The sequence below is a fragment of the Sarcophilus harrisii genome, chromosome 4, assembly GCF_902635505.1.
Source record: "Sarcophilus harrisii chromosome 4, mSarHar1.11, whole genome shotgun sequence".
NCBI classification, from domain to species: Eukaryota; Metazoa; Chordata; class Mammalia; order Dasyuromorphia; family Dasyuridae; genus Sarcophilus; species Sarcophilus harrisii.
This window is the reverse complement of record NC_045429.1, coordinates 304,721,487-304,743,290: the sequence shown is the minus strand read 5'-3', so window position 1 is coordinate 304,743,290 and position 21,804 is coordinate 304,721,487. Positions and strand designations below refer to the sequence as shown.

Below are 21,804 nucleotides of genomic sequence, written 5' to 3'. Positions count from 1 at the left end.
AAAAAAAAAAGGTAAAAGTGATAAAATGGCATGGGTAATATCTTTTGATTCACATAAATATATATTCCAGTCTTTTTACCTGAAATCAAATGCCATGTTATGTAGGAGAAGCAAGGTGGCATGGTGGAAAGGGATTAAGACTTAGTCCTTTCTCAACCACATAATGGCTTTGTGGCTATGTGGAAAACAGCAAGATCCATAAAACTTTTTAATATTTTTCACATCTAGTCCCTTTAGTTCTATATTCCTTTCTCATGTATATGAGGGATTCGTTTTGCTCTTTAGAATTGTAATAACAGCAAATGCTATATTTCTTTACACATTATACCAAATACATATTTAACATCCATTCTGGGCTGTTCCTTCAACTTGCACTTGTACTTATGATTGGGTCATTGGAAAAGTCCAAATAGTTCAAGGTATCTGCTAAGTACCCACTCCTAAAAGCAATCAACCAGTAGATAAAATTATTTTTTAGCAAAGACATTTAAAATAAGTTACAAAATATTCCTGCCCCCCAAACAGAGTATACTCTCCACAAATACTCTCTTCCATTAGAAAGATGGGTATACACTAAGAGTACAAAGATATGAACACGTGGACAAAGCAACTCAGAAGAGCCCGTCTTGAAGCTCTCTCTCTCCTTAGGAGACCTCTCTAAGAGCCAGCTCTCAGCCCCGTTTCAGCTGAGTTAACAGGGTCTGCTCCTCTCCTAAGGAAGCCTCTTGATTGTTAAGAGGCCAGTGACGCCTTGGTCCACACTCTCAGCCTCCCCCGCAGCAGGGTTGCTGTCACTCGTGCTTCGGGGGCGCTTATCTACACAAAGGTCTGTCTGCACCGCTCCCTCAGCGGGTGCCTAGAACTGGCGCACACTCTCAAATTCCAGGTCCGGGGCGCCTTCCCAGGGGCAAGGTGCGGTCAGAGCCCGACGTCACAGGGCGGCCAGAGCTTCGCTGGGCCCTCCCCAAGGCCCGCCCAAACTACTTCACACCAAGCTCCCGGGCTCAGCCCTTGAGCAAGCTATGATTAAGAGCCATGCCCGAGGGCATTTCTTCTCCAGCGCTCACATTCTCTCTCTGGTATTTAGGCTTGGCGGAGTCCGGAGCAGGCTGAAGCGAACCAGGCCCCTCTCCGCCCACTCTCTGCCCGCTCCAGCCTTGTCACGATCACGCGCCTGCGCGGCCAGTTGGTTGTTCCCCCTCCTACTTTCCCGGCTTCCTTGGCAGTATGGCTGCCGCGGCCACGATGGCTGCTTCGGGTTCCGCGCGAAAGCGGCTGCTGAAGGAGGAGGATATGACCAAAGTGGAGTTCGAGACCAGCGAAGAGGTGGACGTGACGCCCACCTTCGACACGATGGGGTTGCGGGAGGATCTGCTGCGTGGCATATACGCCTACGGTGAGCAGGGCGCGGGGCTGACGGGGTCGCGGGGGTCCGGCGGTCCGGCGGTGCCAGCGGGGTCGCGGCTGGAAGAAGGAGGCCGGGGACGCGGGGAGAAGGGCGGGGGGGGGGGGGTCCCGGACCTGTAGGAGGGAGATGCGCGTCGGTTAAGCCCGGGATCTTTGTAGGCCTTCGCTCAGTGGGCAGCCTTACTAGCTTCCAAGCCCCTCGGCGCGGTGACCTCATCGACGGGTCCTGCGCGCTTCCGAGCCCGCGAACTCCCACACTCAGCGAGGGAGGGGGACGGCACGCTCCCCAGACCCCCGTCGGCAGAATAGCAAACAGCATCTAGTCCAACCTTCCAGTCTCTCTGATAAGGAAAAGTGAGGCTCATAATTCAGTGGTTCTTAATTGCTTAAAGCTCCCTAGACTAATGCGTCTTTCTCTCATTTATGATCCTTCCCTCCATCCTAGGATCATTCTGCTTTGTGCCTTTATCTCTTTGGGAGATGATCAGTTTACTCCAACTCCACTCATTTTACAGAAGAGAAAATGAGACTTTCACTAAAAGTTTCTTGGGCATGTTTTAACAGTAGAAGTAAAAATTAGTGGGAGGAAAAAACAGTCTACTTTTGCCAGCATGCTAACATGATAATAAGTTGTTTCTATTTTACAGTTCTGTTAACTACCTTTAAAGTATAATGAGGTTAGATAATGGGGGAAAATATAATTATAGGTCACATAAATTTGATTTTACAAAGGCTTTTCCTTACAACATTCCCATAAGGTTGGAAATGCAAATATGATTCCTGTGTTACACTTTAAGATATGGAGATGTAGATTATATTTTTAGTTAATTTCTTGACTGTAGCATTGGGGGTCCACAGTCAAATCCTGGCCTTGCAACTCCAAAATTCAGTGCTCCTGCTAAGATTATATTGGTAAAGATGCAGATAGTAAGTAATAATAAATATTTGTTTAATTGAAGTATATCAATTTATCACTGAACCTAAGAAGGGGGGAGCAAACATTTGTTAAATGCTTCTTTATGCTTGGCAATATGCTAGGCATTTTATAAATATCTCATATATACTGTGAAGTAGGTACTTCTTTTTTTTTACTGTTGAGGAAACTAAGGTTGAACAGGGGTTAAAGGCCTTGCCTTGTATCACACAATCTGTAAGCCTATGTGGACAGATTGGAAGTGGAAAAAAATCCTCAGTGTCTTAACATGAAAAAGTTAGTGATTGTAAACTAGATGCTCAGTGATTCAGAAGACCTTGAAAATCCATAATGAAAATAATATAGTATGAAGTCCTTAATGGCATTTAAAACTTCACTACTGGCTATCTTTATATACTTCCCTACACACACACAGAGTTATCCAGCCAGATTGCCTCATGCTACTTATTTCACTAAACATTCTGTCCTGTCTCCCTGCTTTTACATAGGTTTGCCCTCATGTTTGGAAAGTGCTTTTTCCTTACTTCTGTCACTTCGATTTTCTAGCTTCTTCAGAGTTCATCTCAAATACCACCTCCTCCAGATCTTTCTTGATTTAGTTAAGCTGCTTCCTCAGTGCTTTGTACAGCATGTGCATTTTATATATGCTTATTTGTATACATATTGTTTTCACCTAATATAATAATGTTAGAAACAACATTTTGTTATTTGTTGGTAATCTCACCAATCCCCATGGATTTAATTATTCTTTTTCCTGATGATTCATATCCATGCCCCAAACTCTCTGCTGACAGTCTTACATCTTCAACTGCCTTTAATATATCTTGAACTAGATGTCCAGTAGACATCTTAAATTCAACATGTTCAAAATGGAACTTGTTATCTTTCTCCCTCAACCCTTTTACCTTCTCTGTTACTGAAAGGCAGGGATAGGGAATGGCCTGTCGTCCAGCCTGTAGACCATATTAGACCAGTGAAATCATTTGCTAAGGCAAATGCAGGCCATGATGAACTGTAAGCTAGATACAAGAACCTCCCATTTTTTGAGTTCTATAAGTTCATAATTTTGTATGGCTTGCAAATGATGTTATAAATATCCAAATGGCCCTTGGTAGGAAAAAAGGTTTTCCACCCTTGATATGAGGGCAACACCATCCTTCTGCTCCCTCAGTCTTACAATTACAGTTATCCTGTACTCACTTTCTCCTACTGTCCATATGTAATCTGGTGTGGAGGTTTTGTCAAGTACACCTTTGCAATTGCAACATTTCTGGAATTCACCCTCTTCTAATACTGCTACTGCTCTAATGCAGACCTTCATTACATCGTGCCTGAATTATTGTCATAGACTGCTGTCGATACATCTGCCTCAGGTCTCCCTGTTTCAATTCAGCCTCCATTCAACTACTTAATTAATTTTCCTAAATCAAAGGTGTGACCATATGATCAACCACCACCACCTCCTCACTCAATAAAGTGGCTCCTAAAAGATGCTTTCTTTGGTATTCAAAGCCCTTCATAACCTAGCCTCTTCCTACCTTTTCAGATTTCTCATACCTTATTCCCTATCACCAACTCTTATATTCAGTGACACTAATCTCCTTGCCATTCCATTAACAAGACACTCCATCTCAGCACTGGGCATTTTCTCTGGTTGTTTCCCCATGCTGGAACTCTCTCTTTCCTTTTGTTCAGCTTATTGACATCCCTAGATTTCTTAAGTCCCAACCACATTTTGTTTTTTTACTAAAAGCCAGCCTCAGCCCCTCTTTAATTCTGGTGATTTCTCTCTCTAAAATTTCCTATTTATAGGTTGCTTCATATACTTTTGTTTGTATATTGTCCCACCTATTAGATTTTGAGTTCCTTGAGATTAGGAACTGTCTTTTGCCTCTTTTTGTATGTGGTTAGCACCATGCCTATACTTAATAAATGTTTATGGATTGACTGATTCTTGGCTTTGTATCTATCAGAGATACAAAGTATCTCTTGTATCTCCACAAAGTACACATACTTAAAAGTATATTGATTGAATTATAAATGACAGATTATTAAAATTCAAAGTAGTGAGCATTTACAAACCAAAGGAATAGTTTCTGCTACATAGTACCCTTCTCTCTATTATGCCTCTGAATTGACTTGTCACTAAGATTTAGTGGTAAATTCAGTGTTCAGCACTCTCTCATTCTGAGCATGAGTGGGAAGAATATTAGTCTTGGAATCAGTCAAAACTTGACTTTGAAGCTCAATTTTTTTAGAATTTTTCTAGAATTATTCCCTTTTCTCCCAGTTCCCACCAACCCTCCTTTTTTATCTATACTATATAATTTCCTTCTAATTGTTCACACTGTTGTGAATAATTTAGCACTTAATAGGCACTTAGTCAATGCTTATTGACTAATACAGATCATCTGTCCCAAATTTTTAAATGGTTCTTCATTGCTTCTTCAACTTGTCATTCAAAGCATTATGGAAAGAAAGGTTTCCATTATCTGACTTTAATTTCACCTTTCAGACTTATTTTACACTGTTCATTTTCACATGTGTGAACATTGGTGTACCAGCCAAGTTGAATCACAAAATTTGAGAGAAAGGATCTCATTGGTCATCTAGTTCAACTCATAACCAAAAGAACCTCCACCACAACATCTGACAAAAGGTCATCCAGCATCTACTTGAAGATCTCCAGTAAAGAGGAATACTACCTCTCACTGTGTGATGACCCTCATATTTTAAAATCAGCCAGAGTCAGGAATTAAGGTTAAGGGAAAATCTTCAATCTTTATTCTCAGTAGAGGTGAAGAAGGATCTGAGGTGAAGGGGGGATTGCGAAAGCAATGTGTGCAGCTGCGTCAAGAAGCCAGCCAGCAGGCTCTTTTCGCTTCTCTCCCCGCCCCTCTGCCTCCACCCACCAAAATCGTCATTTCCTATACAACACATCAGGACTTGCACAAAGAGTGGGGGGGGGGGGGATTCTTTCTCCAAGCATATATATTAATAGAGTATGGTCCAATTACTATTTAGCATCACATGCTTGGGACCTCAGTGCATCAACTCGAGCTTCAGCCCATTATATCAATGCCCTTTCCACTTTTCAATGGCTCTAATATTTAGAAAGTTTTCCCTGAAGTCAAGTCCAAATGTCTTTGTAATTCCTATCCACTGTTCCTGGTTCCATTCTGTGGCCAAATTCAACAAGTCTAGTTTCTCTTATGTGACATTATTTCAGAGGACAATTATATCTTCCTTCCAACTCTTCTCCAGGCTAAGTGTCACCATTTTTCTTATCTGATGATCACCTGCATTTATATAACCCCTTAAGATTTGCAAGACATTTTGTATATTACCTCATTTGATGCTTACAACAAAGACGGTAGGTGCTACTGTACCCCATTTTACAGATGAAAAAATTGAGGCAGAGAAGTCAAAACAATTAGTTCAAGGTCACAGAGATACAAGTGTCAGTCTGCCCAGCTATTTAATTATCTGCTTATAATAGCATGGATCCTGGACCCTTTTCCTTTGGACTTCTAGGATAGTCTTATCCTATACACTCATCATTCACATCTTTGAATTTATGGTCAAGTAGTGGGATAAGATACAAGTTACTATGATGCAAAATATTGCTTGTGAAGTTCATTAAATATGCAGAATCTTGCTGTGTGGAGAAAAACAAGACTTTATGTAGTTAGATTTGAGTTGGGCTTTAAAGGATGGGTAGGAATTCATCAGGGAAGTATGTGTATTTGGGGCTTAAGTGTAGACAGTGCAAGTATAGGTAACAGCATGAGTGAAGCTATGAAGGCATGCATGCATTATTCCTCAGACCATATTTAAGGGACATTGTGGCTAGAGTATAGACTGTGGAGACAGTAACACTACAGCATTTAACTTGGAGTCACAGGACCTGAAACAATCCTGTCTTAGCCACTTAATACCTATGTGGTCTTGGGCAAATCTCTAAACCATTTTAGCCCATTTCCTTAGCTGTAAAGTGTAAAAGTTGGACTAGGTGACCCCATAGGTCTAAGATTAATATCTTTGTACTGGTCATCCCATATCCTTGGAATTTCTTTTACACTACCTCACATAGTACCTCTCTTCCTTTAAGAAACAGCTTAAACTTGTTTTTTATTTTTAATTTAATGTTTTTCCTCCAATTATATGTAAACATTTTTAACATTAGTGGTTTTTTTTTTAATTTGAATTCCAAATTCTTTTCCTTCCTCCTCCATCTCCTCCTTTGAGAAGGCAAGCAATTTGATAGAGGCTCTACATTTTCAGTGGTGCAAAACATATTTCCATGTTAATAATGTGAAAGAAGACAAACAAAAAAACCAAAAAAAGGAAAGAAAATGTATCCATAAGTTCATTCTGTGGGAATGAGTAAATTTTTCATTTATAAGTCCTTCAGAATTGTCTTGAATCATTGTATTGCTGAGAATAGATATGACAATAAAACTTTTTTTTTATGTGAAATTTATTTGGGTACTATCAATTGTTGATCTTTCTTCATCCACAATGCATTTAATTTTCATATATATTTTTATATATACTTTCCTCACCTATTATTCTAGGTAAAAATCGTTTCACATCTTCAGCACCTAGTACATAAATATTTGCTGATTGACTGATTAATAGAAGACTAGAAAGATAAGTGGAGCCAGATTGTAAAGATCAGAGAATTTTGAACTTGGGAGGCAGAGGAAGGAACTGAAAATTGAGAGAAGAGTCAATGGGATTAGTCCCTTCATAGTAAAAATTATTTTGGAAGCAGTATGAAGAATAAATTGGATTGGGAAAAGATTGGAAGCAGGAAACCCATAAAGTGACTATTGTAATTGCTCTCAATTACTTGAAGTATAAGCAGAATAGCTACATGAGAAAGGAAGACTTGGAAGACTCGGTAGGAATTCAGCAGTTAGAAAGAAAGGATAGAATTCCAGATAAAAGGAACAGCATGAACAAAGAAAGACCCAAGTGAGAAAGCATGGGGTGTATGTGAGTGATGACAAATAGTTGGGTTTTGCTGGAATGTTGAGAATGAAAACCAGTAGTATGAAATATAATTGGAAAGATTGGGTGACAACCAGATTGTAGAGAGAACATTAAATGCCAAATTTTAAGGAATTTAAATTTTACGTGATATAATAGTTTTAAGCAGTAAACCATAACAAATATAGACTTAAGCAAGATAATTCTTGCACAAAGAATGGTTTAGAGGTAGGAAGTAGTTTGGAGGCTATGTTATTGATGTCTTTGTAATATAGTAGTAGCATTGAGATTGTTTAGAGATTGTTTGAGATTGAGTAGAGATTGAAGTGGATACAAGAAAAATTGTGACTGATATCTTTGGTATCAATAAACCAAGTTATGAACAAGTACAAGGGCATTTAAGTAAATTATAGTATCAGTGAAATGAGAAGAAACAGAACAATTGGGGGGAAATGAAAAAAAGTAGTTTAAGATATATTGAAATTGAGATACCATTAGAGAGAAAAGAGGACTATGAGATTATTGCCTCATATTGTGAGTGATAGGATGTTTAAAGGTCATCACTAAGCTGCCTAAAAGTACAGTGAATTGGCACACATGAGTTTCCCATCACTGGTAGTTTTCACACAGAAGTTAAAATGACTACTTGTCAGGGATCTTGTAGAAATATAGCTTGAGCATTTTAAAGTTGCAGTATTAGCTAAAATTATAAAGGGCTAAAGATGCCCTTTATACATGGACAAGATTTAATGTTCAATGTAAAAACAAATTTAACTATAGATATAGATATCTATATATATAAAATGTAATTATAATTGTTTATGTGATGTATCATGATTTTTTCATTCATGGACAAAGCAAACATTTCTAAAATTGGGGAATAATAAAATAATAAAAAAAAAATGGGGAAAAGATCTGAGTCTCTTCCGAAGAACCCCAAATCCATAACTTGGAGGAACCCAATTCCATCTCTTTTCTATCAAGTGATGTCTCTGGTACAGATTTTATTAAAATATTTTAAGCTCCTGGTTGATAGTTTCCCGCTAAGAAATCGATAGTCATAACTGACCTGGATGTAATTAACTCTGACACTTAGCTAGTTGTATAACCATTGACAAGTCACAACCTTTCTGAACTTGAGATTAGCTTTAAATAGAGCAATCAAATATAAACTTTTATCTATTTCAGGAGGTTTTTATGAAGTTTATAGAATTATATAAAGCAATGTACTATGTAAATACCAACTGTTATTATTGGTCTTGAAGGATACCTGTCTATCGGCAATGTTGGATTTGTTGCCTTTTGTTGAGAACAAAGATCCAAGCTGTCCAGCTCTGAGTTTGCATATAGAAAGCTAATGGGAATGTAGAAATGGTGGGTAAAGCCCCAAATTCTAGGGACTATAGATTCTCATTTATTAGCTATTCAGACACTATTTGAAGGCCTACAGTGATAGAGAACTATGTTTCTTAGGAAATAGTTGATGATAGAGTAATCTTGCTCAAGTATTATAAATAGAGGAAATGTAGCAATGCTGAGTTCAATAATTTCATTGTGTTCCATCATTAGTTACAGATCTAAACTAGAGCAAGCTAATTATGGATAGATTAATTCTAGATAATTTCTTCCTAGAACATTCTTTTGAGTCAAATCTGCTGTTTGAATTAGTACCAAAATAAATTCAAGGTGGTCCTTTAGCACTAAGCTCATGATAGTAGATATTGAGTGGATGCTAATTAAAGGGAAATAAATGTGCTATCTACAGTGCTATATCCAGGGGCCAATTTGCCTAGCCTAAATTTTAAATTATAGGAGACATTAAGAAGGAACAGAACTGGGCAAGGAAATAAAGGACAGTATGAGGATACTTCGTAGATAAACAATGCAGGAGAGAAAGGTTATAGAATGTAGATGATTTGGGCTCAAAGACAGATTTTGAAATTCTTATTCAGGACATCCCTTCTCTTCTCCTCATCCATAACTTTTTGTTTCCATGTGATCTTGCCTCTCTATCCCTGGCTTTATCATTTTATTCATTTTTAGTTCCTCATCTTGAAGGTGGAATTAGAATACATAGAGGGAAGGGTTCAGCACATTTCAAGGAGGTAATCAGTATGAGCAAAGATATCTTATTGAAGCTAAAAATTTCATCTGTAGTTTTATATGGCCCACTGTTTATTCTGATTTTTTACATCTGGATTCTCGGCAATCTTATATATGGACTTGAACTTGGAAGAACAATAAGTGAAGACCTTTGAGCAGAAAAAAAAGTGTCATTAAAATAAATCCATGAGCTTTACTTCCAGAAAAGAATTCAAAAATAACAATCTGGAAACATTAATAACCAAATAATTGCTAAATTACAGTTCAGTGTGGATATTCATGACATCACCCTGAATTATCAAGGAAAAAAAATTAAAAGCTGCCTAGTCTACTGTTTACTAAGACAGGGCCATCAAGACTTACATGAACTGATGCAAAGTGAATTGAGCAGAACCAGAAGAACAACATACATACACACACACACATACATATATGTATAGATACACACATTAGCAGTAACATTGTACAGTGATCAGCCATGATTGATTTAGCTCTTCTCAGCAGTATAGTGATACAAGACAATTTCAGAAGACTCATGATGAAAGAAATGAGAGGAGTCTGATTGCAGGCTGAAACGTACTATTTTTAAACTTTATTTTTTCACAATATGATTATATAGAAATGTGTTTTACATGGTTACTTATCTATATTAAATTGCTCACCAATTTACAAAGAGGGGAAGGGGGGGAGAAAATTTGGAACTCGAAATTTTGTAAAGAATGTATGTTTAAAATTGTTTTCACATGTAATTGGAAAAATAAAATACTATTTAAAAGGGAAAAAAGAAAGTTTCCTATGAAAATAATAGAATTAAAATGTTGGTATTTAAAGGTAAATTTATTTCATTTATTTACAACATTCACTCATCCTGGATAATTCATTGCTCAATAATGGCAAATAATTGAAATTATTCCTAACTTAATTGGTAGCAGCATCAAATTGACAAATAGAGATCTTAATAAACAGCCAAGTAACCAAAAACAAATATAGTTAAAGAATAACAGGTACAAATAAAAATTTAGCCATGGAAAACATAAAGAAAACCTTTCAAATGGATGCAAAGTCTGAAGCATTTTTACAAATTTCATTTTATAGGTTTTGAGAAACCATCAGCTATCCAACAACGGGCTATCAAACAAATTATTAAAGGAAGAGATGTCATTGCACAGTAAGTTAATTCATATGTTTAATAAAAAAAAATCAAACATTCTAGAAGAGAATAGTTAAATTCTTGACTTTTAGAAAAGTTTTGCTCAATTTTGATAAAATTTTAACCAGTTTTCTCTTTTTAATTTAACTGTTGATTTATTTTACTTTTCTAGTCACTCTGGTAAAAAGGCTTTTTGATCTTGTACATGTTTATTTGTTTCCACAAGATTTATTTAATTTTCACTTAGTACTTTTTAAGTGGCAGTTCCAGCTTTTTAAGTACTAAAATCTTTATTTCTGGTTTGCCTAATTTATTAACAAAAGACTTATGTAACTTTTATTTCAAGAGAATTTTCATCCATATGTTAAAAATAATCTGTTTTAGATAGTCATTCAATGTTTGTGCATAAGTAGTTGGTGCTACTTTATTTTGCCAATTCTGTTATGTCTGGGTAACTAAAAAAAAAAAAATATATATATATATATATATATATATATATATATATATATAGTTAGTATCTCTTTTAGTAGAAAAACTCCTCTGAAGTCTCAAATAATGAACTTTGAGAAAGCACTGTCTAGGAAGTAAAAAAAGAGGAGAAAGCTATCCTTTAGAAAATATTATATAATACTCCCCAGATTTTTTTTAATAGCTTTGGCCTATAATATCTAGAAAATTATACTTTAAAAAAAATGCTTATGGCAATTTACTATTTCTCATAGTATATATAAATATATATTTTATATATATATATATATATATATATATATAATAACACTTATTATCCAATATAGAATTTTGTATGTTGAATATTTTATAATGGTAATTCTTTTAGGATGTAGATTGAATGAAATGGTTCCTGAGATCACTTCTAACTTTAAAATTCAGTGGTTGTTTAAATATAGAAAAAAAGAAAAGTGGAAATTTGAGGGGGGTTTTTGTTTTTGTTTTGTTTTTAGTTATTGGAATAGTATTGAAATAATTGAAAATTCTTATGTACAAAAAACTTGCTTAAAATTTTTATGCTTTTATAGGTCTCAGTCTGGTACGGGTAAAACAGCAACATTTAGCATTTCAGTTCTCCAGTGTTTGGATATTCAGGTAAATCATCACCTTTTAAATATATCCTATTATCTACTAATGTGTACCAAAGCATTTTCAGTCTTATAAATTAAGTACTTTTTGCCCTCAATTAATTTAGTACTTTTTGCCCTCAATTAATTTACAGTTTTCCAGTAAAAGAACAAAAAGCTTTTAAACACTTTCTTGCTACTTTAGGTAATTGGAATTAAAATATTTCGATTTTGATATCTATTCTATATTTGTAAAATGTCTCCTTTGGAAATAAAATATGAAATAACTCGTATAGCTAAAATGCTAACATCTGAGTTTTGACATTCTAGAACCTGCTTTCAAAATATTAAGAGCCTGATGGTGTTTTCTAAATTAAGTTTTTGTTTTAACAGGTGCGAGAAACCCAGGCTTTAATATTAGCCCCAACCAGGGAATTAGCTGTCCAAATTCAAAAGGTGAGTACACTGAGAAAATTCAATAAATTAACAATTATTGTTTTTATAATTCTAGTTAAAAATATAGCTAGTTAAAAATATAGCTGCTAGAGTTTATTTTCCAATTGCACTTTTCTTTATCCAAAAAAGAACATGTAATCTTTTTGTGATTCCTAATTAGTTGCTATAAATTATTATGTATTTATTAATAGGTCTGTTCTTTTATATTACAGTTTATAAAATGCCTTGCTCTTTTTTTTCCCATTAAAAAAGGGAGTGGGGAAATAAGTCAAATGGTTATTAAACTAAAAATGTATTATATTTGTCTTAAAATAGCTATGTGTACACACTTGGCATAACACCGTGCTATTTATAACTTTTAAAACTGAATTCTAAAAAGCAAATGAGAATTATGCTTTTTTGTGGATGTAATTTATGGAATTGTTGGCCACAATCTTTGAAATGTCTTGGAAAATGAGATGCTACTAGATTATAGAAGAGCAAATAATATAATTTTTTAAATAGGGGAAAATATAGTCTGCAATCAGTAGGCCAGTATGCTTGACTTCAATACCTGGAAAAATTCTAGAATGTATAATTAAAACAATCAGTGGTGAATAGGAAGGGTTTGTGTCAGACTATTTATTCTGGGCAGGGTGAGGAGGACTGCTTTACCTATATATATATGATAGATGCATCATAAATAGGCACTGCTTTAGAGGTAGTCAGCTAGCATTTATTAGGTGTTAGAAAAGAAAAGTGAGCTCACACTCACAGGAAGCTCACAATCTACTGATGTAATTTCAAGGCAGTGTGATGTACTGGAAAGACTACTGAACTTGAAGTCATGGGATTTGAGTTTGAATCTTGACTCTGCTACTATGTGATCTTGGACACGTCTTCTAATCTCTCTAGTCCTCAGTTTCCTTTTTGATAAAATAAAGCAATTTTGGGGCAGCTAAATGGTGCAGTGGATAGAGCTGTAGTTCTGAAGTCAGGAGGATCTGAGTTCAAATCCAGCTTCAGACATTTAACACTTCCTAGCTATGCATGCTGAGCAAGTCACTTAACCCCAATTGCCTCACCAAAAAATTTTTAAGGGAGCAATTGAACTAAATGATTTTTAAGGCCCCTTCCAGCTCTACTATTCTTCTAGAATAGGAAGTCCATTTTTTTTATTTAGTAAACTTAAGTCTGCCTTTGTTATTTGGGAATAGAAAACAGTAAGTTAATATTTTCCTCCCTTGTATTCAGGGTCTCCTTGCTCTTGGTGATTACATGAATGTTCAATGTCATGGCTGTATTGGGGGGACAAATGTTGGTGAAGATATCAGGAAATTGGATTATGGGCAGCATGTTGTTGCTGGTACACCAGGTCGTGTATTTGGTAAGCATATCACATCATGCCAATTTTCCTTCATGGTTTTTTTTTTTTTAATTTTTTTTTAAAAATCTTTTCATGATCTCTACCATTCTTTCAGTTCTCATCAAATTTTCTTCTTGTCAGTCAAACTCCTAGAAAAATAATTTGTTTTGTTGCCTCTTTCATATCACAACCTTTATAAATTCTGACTTTCCAACTAATCAGAAAATCAAACCTGCTTTTTCTAAAGTTATCAATGATTTGTTTTTAAAATAATTTTTAGTAATATTTTGGTTTTATATCACCTGTATTTACAGATATATCCTCCTACTATCCAACTCAAAGGACAAAAAAATACTTAACAAAACAGCATATCACCTGATTGGCAGCATATATATATATATCTACCCCTCCCTCCTTCAAACTTCCCTTCCCTGTTCCTCATCTTTTCTTCAGAACCAAGTTTGATCATTATAGTTTTTTTGTTCAATTTACCAGACATTTTTTCTTCCTTCCATTTACATTTTTGTAAGCATTATAGGTGATTTCTTTTTTCTGATTACTTTGCATCATTTTATTTTTTTCTAAGGTCTTCATTTATGGTTTTTTTCAATGCAAAATTTCAATAAATAATTCTTAAAAAGCCTAAAACATTCATAATTTGTTTATAGACAGTTCCCAATCAATGGACTTTGTTTCAAATATTATTACAAAAAGTAGTAATAAAGATGTTTTTGACATATGAGACCTTTCTGTCTGACCTCTTTGGGATATTTGCCTAGCAATGGGACCTTGGGTCAGGAGTATAGACATTTTAATTACTTTTTTTTTTTCTTTAAACACAATTTCAAATTGCTTTCTAGAAGCCTTAGCTCAAATAATTGCTTCACTAAGTGTATTATGCCTATCTTTCCAATATTGATTATTCCTGTTTTTTGTCATTTTGGCCAATGTGACTGACTTAACTTATTGTTAGTGTTTTAAAACAGTCTTTCATAGAGTTTTTAGTAGCTTAAAATTTTTTTTTAATAATGTTTATATCCAAAATCTCTCATTGGTTGTCCTACTTCATATTTTTCTATCTTTCTTTTTATCACTACCAAGATCATTTTTGTTTAGCATTTAATATCCTTTACAACCTAATTTCAACTTAACTTTCAGTCTTATTATAGGTTACTCTCCTTCAAGCACTGTTCAGTCCAGCTAAATTGACCTTGTTACTTTTCCTTACCTATGACAATTCCATCTCCTCTCTCCATGCCTTTGTACAGACTGTTCTCCTCTTGCTTGGCATGCACTTATTCCTTACCTCCATTTCTTAGAATTCCTAGTTTCTTTTAAAGTTCAGCTGTAGCACTTCTACAAAAATCTTTTCCTGTTTGTCTTTAAGCTGCTGTGTACCCCTAATAACATTTTTTCCTTTTCCTTCTTCATCCCTCACTCCCTCTCTCTCTCCCATGTGTGTGTTTCATATGTTGTCTCCCATAATAGATTATAAACCTCTTGAATGCAGAGACCATTTCCTATTTTTCTATCCTCAGTGCCCCATGCAGTGCCTGTCACATAATAGCCATTGATAAGTGCTTATTAATTGATTAATGACATTTGACAGATGAACAATTTATTTTTTCAATTTATTGATTAATCAGCTAAAGTCTTATGTTTATATATGGTTTCTCAGTATTTTCTAAGTATTTTCTCAGATATTTCTCAGCATCATCCTTTTTATATTAATATGGTAGATATGATTCGTCGCAGAAGTTTAAGAACCCGTGCTATCAAGATGTTGGTTTTGGATGAAGCTGATGAAATGCTTAATAAAGGTATGATTGGGTAAAGGTGAGGAATAATGCTTTACCATGTATTTGAGGATGTATTTAATAACTTACATCTTGAAAAATAGTCTGGTGTAATTAGGGGCATAAATCCTTAGGTTATTTGGAGAGGGTTGAAACTATCATAACCAAAAGTATATGGTCCATTAGGTCAGATTTAGTTTTGTTATCTCAATAGACTAAAAACATAAGAGTAGTATGAGACCAAGGTTTTCATTTTAGTTCTGATTTACACTACTTGTATTTTATTTTAATCCTGTACATTATATTCCTAATGCTAGCCAATTATTTTCGAAATATCTAATATTGTTCAAAAAGAGGTACTGGGCTTTGTAGTACATAGATTGATGTAAGTATTGGAAGAACCACTTAACATATGCCCCGTTGATTGTTGGTCATAGTATAATCTTCCTGTGTGAAGAACAACACATTTTTATTTTTATTGATTTACTATGGTGGGATATAGTAAACTCTGTTTAGGTATTTTTATGTATCTATTTTAACTTTTGGTTTGAAAATTCATCTATTTGGTATTGTTCCAAATACTGTTACTTTACCTCAGAGGACAAAAATGTCTCTTATGATTTTGTTTTATTTATTTATACTTAGCTAAAGGTAAAATGTAAGCCATTATGCAAGAGAAAGGAGGAATAATTGATAAGTCTCAGAAGAAATGAAAGGAGATGAGATGAGGATCATAGTCTTAGCCAAAAAAAAAAAGGTGCTTTCTTCAAGACCTCTAAAAGAAAACATTAAGAGTAAAGGCAATAGGATTGTGGGTTATAAGACTATAGGAAAAGATTGGATGCATTTTCATGGGGAAGTTACTAGAGAGTTAACAAGAGATAAAAGAATTTAGAATAGAACCCAACTGAGATTAAATAGCATAAATTTGTGGTGACTCAGTCAACCGGCCCCAAGACTAATGGTTTTCACTTCCTCTAGATCTTGGGCACTAGAATATTCAGAATCATGGAAGAGCTTTGTTATTCTTACTAATTTTGTTGCTTTTCAGGTAACATTGGTTCTAAGAATTAGATATAGGATGTTTGGGTAAATGGTGGTTGGGGGAGGAAAGGAAGTAGCATTTGGTAAAGATTCAATTGTATGTGTGGTTGAGAGATATATTCATTTTATTTAGTGTAGTAAAAATAATACTAGACTTAAAAGTTGGGGGAAAGGATGGAAGAAGGTTGGTGTTCTTATCTAAGTAGTACTCCTGAATATCTTTTACCTTAAAAAGACATTTAACCTCTCTGGACTTCAGCTAGGTTACATGTGGTATTTTGGAGAGAATGTTTGAAAGGAATTTATGATGTTTGTGTTCAAATCTGAGACTCTGCCACTTAACTACGTGGATCCACTTAGACAAATCACTTAACTATGTGGATCCACTTAGACAAATCACTTATCTGCCATAGACTAGATGGTCCCTCTATTTCTTTCCAGTTCAAAATGCATGCTTAAACGTCATCCTACAGCTGAGAAAAGTTAGGCCCCAAAAGATTATGTGCATTGCTTACTTGTGGTCACACTATCACAGTAAAGATTATAACCTGGGTCTAAATGATTTTTCCCTACCTTAGTCTGCCTTAAGAGACTTGGCCCAGATAATTTCTTATTTCTCTTCTACAAATTATATAGAATTATCAGAAATGAAAGCTGTAAAAATTTGTTTTAACTTTGTAACTTGAAGACCCTAGAAGTTACCTATTTTATGCCAAGAATTTACTATGTTTACTACTGTATTACCATGGCGCAGTTACTTACCCCTTTCTGGCTTTGTTTCCTCATCTTTAAAATAAATAGGTCTAGAAGTCGTCAGAGTCGCTTTCAGTTCTGTAGAGGCACCATGAAGCACAGTAACAATTATGATGTCTATTTATATATATAATTTCTTCCATTTGTATTATAAAACTAGTGCAAGTTCATTTTTGCTCAGTCTATTGAGTGTATTATTCATGATTATCTGCTCACAAAAGTTTTTGATCTGTATCTGTGGTTTTATAAGTTTGGGGAACTCTAGGTACAAACTTCATCTGGAACTTGAAGTCTTTAGAGGGTTCTTTTGGGTACTATGAGAAGAGAGGTGATTTGTTCATGGGTTACATATAGCTAGAATGTGGCAGATAAAGAACTCAATCATTACACTCAACAATACAGTGGAAATGAGAAGGAATATTGCTCTTGAATGATTTGATTTCTTTTAATAGGGTTCAAGGAACAAATTTATGATGTGTACAGATACCTGCCTCCAGCTACTCAGGTGGTTTTAATCAGTGCTACATTGCCACATGAAATCTTAGAAATGACCAACAAATTCATGACTGATCCAATTCGCATCTTAGTAAAACGGTAGGTGACCTTGGAATTAATTTTCCTGAGTTAGTATAGTATCTAACCTATAATGATTTGTCATTTATTGTAACTATAACATTAACTGTGTAATGTTAATTGGTGTTTGGAGTTTTTTAATTAAAATTGGGAGAATTCTCCTGGTTGTTCATCTAATCTAGTTCTAATGTCAAATATTTAATCTTGCACATTTATATAATAGTAACAAAATATCAATGGTAGAGGTTATATGATGTTGAAATTTTTGTTGTACTTGAAAGTTTTTAAGCTTTTGTTACTTAGTGACATTTTTGGTGCTCAGTTTGTAATGTAGTGGTATATTGGTAAGAGATTTTTACATTAAACCAGTTATTAAAAAGCTTTGTGTTATTTTTTAAAACTCTTCTTTAAGTGATGAATTGACTCTCGAAGGAATCAAACAATTTTTTGTGGCGGTGGAAAGGGAAGAATGGAAATTTGATACTTTGTGTGATCTTTATGATACCTTGACCATCACTCAAGCAGTCATCTTTTGTAATACCAAGAGGAAGGTATAGTAATCATTTTTTGCCTAATTGGGAAAAAATGGGGGTAGGGTTCCATTATTAATTTAGATTAGGATGTGTAGAGGAATAAGAAATTGTTTCTTAGTTTGCTGTTATAAGACACGTCCAATTTCATCTGCCTCCAAAAACATTTCATTTTCTCTGACTTTAGGAACTCTGTATTTATCCTAAATGCAATTTTGTAGGGCCAATACTTTGTAGAAAAATCCATTAATTCTTGCTTTGTGAGCTGTATAGTAGATGATTCCTATCTTCTTTTCCTAGTGAGTTGAAAATATTTATTTGAGAGGCATTTAATGACATGAACCGTATTCTGATTCATTTCAGAATAAAGAAAATGTTCAGTAGCAATAGGTTTATTTTTCTATTAAAATAATTATCAGACCACAAAATTCTATGGAGCTTACATGAGGTCTCAGGTCTCACAAAATAATGATCTGATTGACAGTAGCTGCACAAAATAACATTTTTCTAAAACCCTCAATTAATTTGAATGCTCTTTTATTTGTAAAGAATTTTTGTTTTACCTACTGTTCTTTCATTGATTCTGCTGTTTGTTTTTTTTTTCTGCGTGGTCCTGGTGTTTTATTTTATTTATTTATTTATTTTTGATGTATTTATTTAAAATTTTAATAGCTTTTTATTTATAAAATATATGCATGGATAATTTTTCAGCACTGACAATTGCAAAACCTTTAGTTCCAATTTTTCCCCTCCTTCCCCTCACCCCCTCCTCCAGGATGGCAGGTTGACCCATACATGTTAAATATGTTAAAGTATAAATTAAATACAACATAAGTATACATGTCCAAACAGTTCATTTGGACTTTGAATCGAACAAAAGAATCGGACTTTGAAATAGTGTACAATTAACCTGTGAAGGAAATAAAAAATGCAGGCAGACAAAAATATAGGGATTGGGAATTCTATGTAATGGTTCATAGTCATCTCCCAGAGTCTTTCACTGAGTGTAGCTGGTACAGTTCATTACTGCTCCATTAGAACTGATTTGTTTCTTCTCATTGCTGAAGATGGCCCCTTCCATCAGAATTGGTCATCATGTAGTATTGTTGTTGAAGTATAATGATCTCCTGGTCCTGTTTGTTTCACTCAGCATCAGTTCATGTAAGTCTCTCCAGGCCTTTCTGAAATCATCTTGTTGGTCGTTACTTACCAAACAATAATATACCATATTATTCATATACCACAATTTATTCAGCCATTCTTCAATTGATGGGTATCTACTCAGTTTCTGGCCACTACAGAGAGGGCTGCCACAAACATTCTTGCATATACAGGTCTCTTTCCCTTCTTTATGATCTCTTTGGGATATAAGTCCAGTAATAACATTGCTGGGTCAAAGGGTATGCAGTTTGATAATTTTTTGAACATAGTTCCAAATTGCTCTCCAGAATGGCTGGATGTATTCACAGTTCCACCAACAATGTATTAGTGTCCCTGTTTTCCCACATCCCCTCCAACATTCCGCATTATTTTTCCCTGTCATTCTAGCCGATTCTGCTGGTTGTTAAACTAACATTGCATTAAAATCTTCAGGTTTAGTTAAACCATATATCTATGAACTTAACATTTTTCTGATTATTTTGCTTATAGGTAGACTGGTTGACTGAAAAGATGAGAGAAGCCAATTTCACCGTTTCATCAATGCATGGAGACATGCCCCAGAAAGAGAGAGAGTCCATCATGAAAGAGTTTAGATCTGGTGCAAGGTTAGCATAATTAAATAGAAGTGCTGTGATTAGGGCAACCTTAAAAAAGAGGGTAAGGTAGGGTATGATGTGATTGCTTATATAGTGTGATTTAAGATACCTCCTAAAAGACTCTTAATATTTTAGAATATTACTAACATATTATAGTACCTAATATTTTCACCTCAGGAGACTTCTTTGCTTTGTCTTTTGGTTTTAAGCATTGATGTGCTCAGGAATCCTTTTTTAACAATACCTTCAGCAACAAGATTAACACACAAATCTGTTCATGCTATATCCTAGCTTATTATTCAGTAAATTTGTAAGGCCCTATTTTAGGACACAAACAAACTGGAAGACAGTTTGCATATATACCTGCTTAGTTAATTATTTACATAGGTAATGAATTGAAAGAAACAAAATAAAATCCTGTTTTTCCATTGTTTGGTAAAACAATGACTCGGGAAATGAAAGGGGACTGGTATTGAATAGCTAAATTCAAAAGGAATCTAATATCTCATAGAATAGGAATAGGCAAATAATATTTGTTAGGTGTTCTAGATGCATAGGAAAAATTCCCTCCACTTTTTCTAAAACCTGACTTCAGTTGTACTTGTCTCTACCAAATCAAGGTTGGCAGTATTGCAATCACCAAGGTGGTGGGAGAGTTTTTTTTTTTTAAACTATTTGCCAAGTAAAAACCAACCAGTGTTTATTTTACATAACTAAATTATTTTTTGTATTTTTTTCAGCCGAGTACTCATTTCTACAGATGTCTGGGCCAGAGGATTAGATGTTCCTCAAGTCTCTCTAATCATTAATTATGACTTACCCAATAATAGAGAATTATACATACACAGGTACTTGAGTGTGCTTTTTAAAAAATATTTTCTAATTGATATATTTACTAAATAATTATAACTAAATTTTTTTGTTTGTTTGTTTTCTTCTTAAAGAATTGGGAGATCAGGTCGATATGGCCGAAAGGGTGTTGCAATTAATTTTGTCAAGAATGATGACATCCGTATTCTCAGAGATATTGAACAGTACTACTCAACACAAATTGATGAAATGCCCATGAATGGTAAGTATATTAAGAAGTCAGCCTCAATATTCCTGATCTGTGGTGTAGGTTGTTATTTTGAGATTTTTAGAAAAATGCAGTAGAGGTCTAATTATTATACGTTTTGTCCACTTTTCACTTTTTTAATAGCCTTATTTCATTTATATCTCATTTTTATTTTAGTTGCTGATCTTATCTGAGGAAACAACTTTGAAGACAGTTGGAGACTATTTTCTTAGTTTTATACTACATTTGGAGACTGGAGAACTTACTGTATGTCAAATAAATACAACTTGTATTTAATAAGAGGGTTTATTGATTTCTGCCTGCCTGTGTGTAAATTATGCATTAAGTCTGTTTTTCATTAAAAAATGAGAAATTTTCACAAATTCCAATTGACTTTACTTCTTTTAAGGTTGTAAAAATTATTATAGTAGAGAAAATATAAAAGTACACATACCTTTTGTTGTGGTTGCTTTATATAGTATGGAATTCTATTACTTTGCTTGATATAGTAATAAAAAAGAACATGAAGCTAGGATTCAGAAGACCTGGTCTTTCCATTAACTTGCAGTCTTTGTAACCTCAGGCAAGATTTAACTTTTTTAGACTTGAGTTTTCCCATGAAGATCATGGATATAATCATATGAAGATGATGATTGTCCCACCTCTTTCAGTGTCCCTCAGTCATTTCTTTCTTAAGGTCTTCTAATCTCTACTGGTGTGCCTCACGACTGTAGCCCTGGGTCCTCATGACTTGAAGAATCTCTGTTCTCTAGCCAGACAAGGAGCTTCCCTAAATAACCAGTAAAAGCTGCTTAAGAAAAGAATTGTTAC

At 34.6% G+C, this 21,804-nt stretch overlaps 1 protein-coding gene across 1 annotated transcript; it reads left to right on the top strand.

Moving 5' to 3' along the window:
* The first annotated feature begins 845 nt into the window (after positions 1–845).
* EIF4A3 (eukaryotic translation initiation factor 4A3) lies at positions 846–21,356 on the top strand. Its single transcript, XM_031965588.1, has 12 exons — positions 846–1,396; positions 10,535–10,607; positions 11,624–11,690; positions 12,056–12,118; positions 13,352–13,484; positions 15,203–15,283; positions 17,509–17,650; positions 18,042–18,180; positions 19,810–19,925; positions 20,657–20,764; positions 20,861–20,988; positions 21,151–21,356. Exons 1-12 carry the CDS (start codon positions 1,228–1,230, stop codon positions 21,165–21,167), a joined length of 1,236 nt encoding a protein of 411 aa, XP_031821448.1. The 5' UTR covers positions 846–1,227; the 3' UTR covers positions 21,168–21,356.
* The last annotated feature ends 448 nt before the right edge of the window (positions 21,357–21,804 follow it).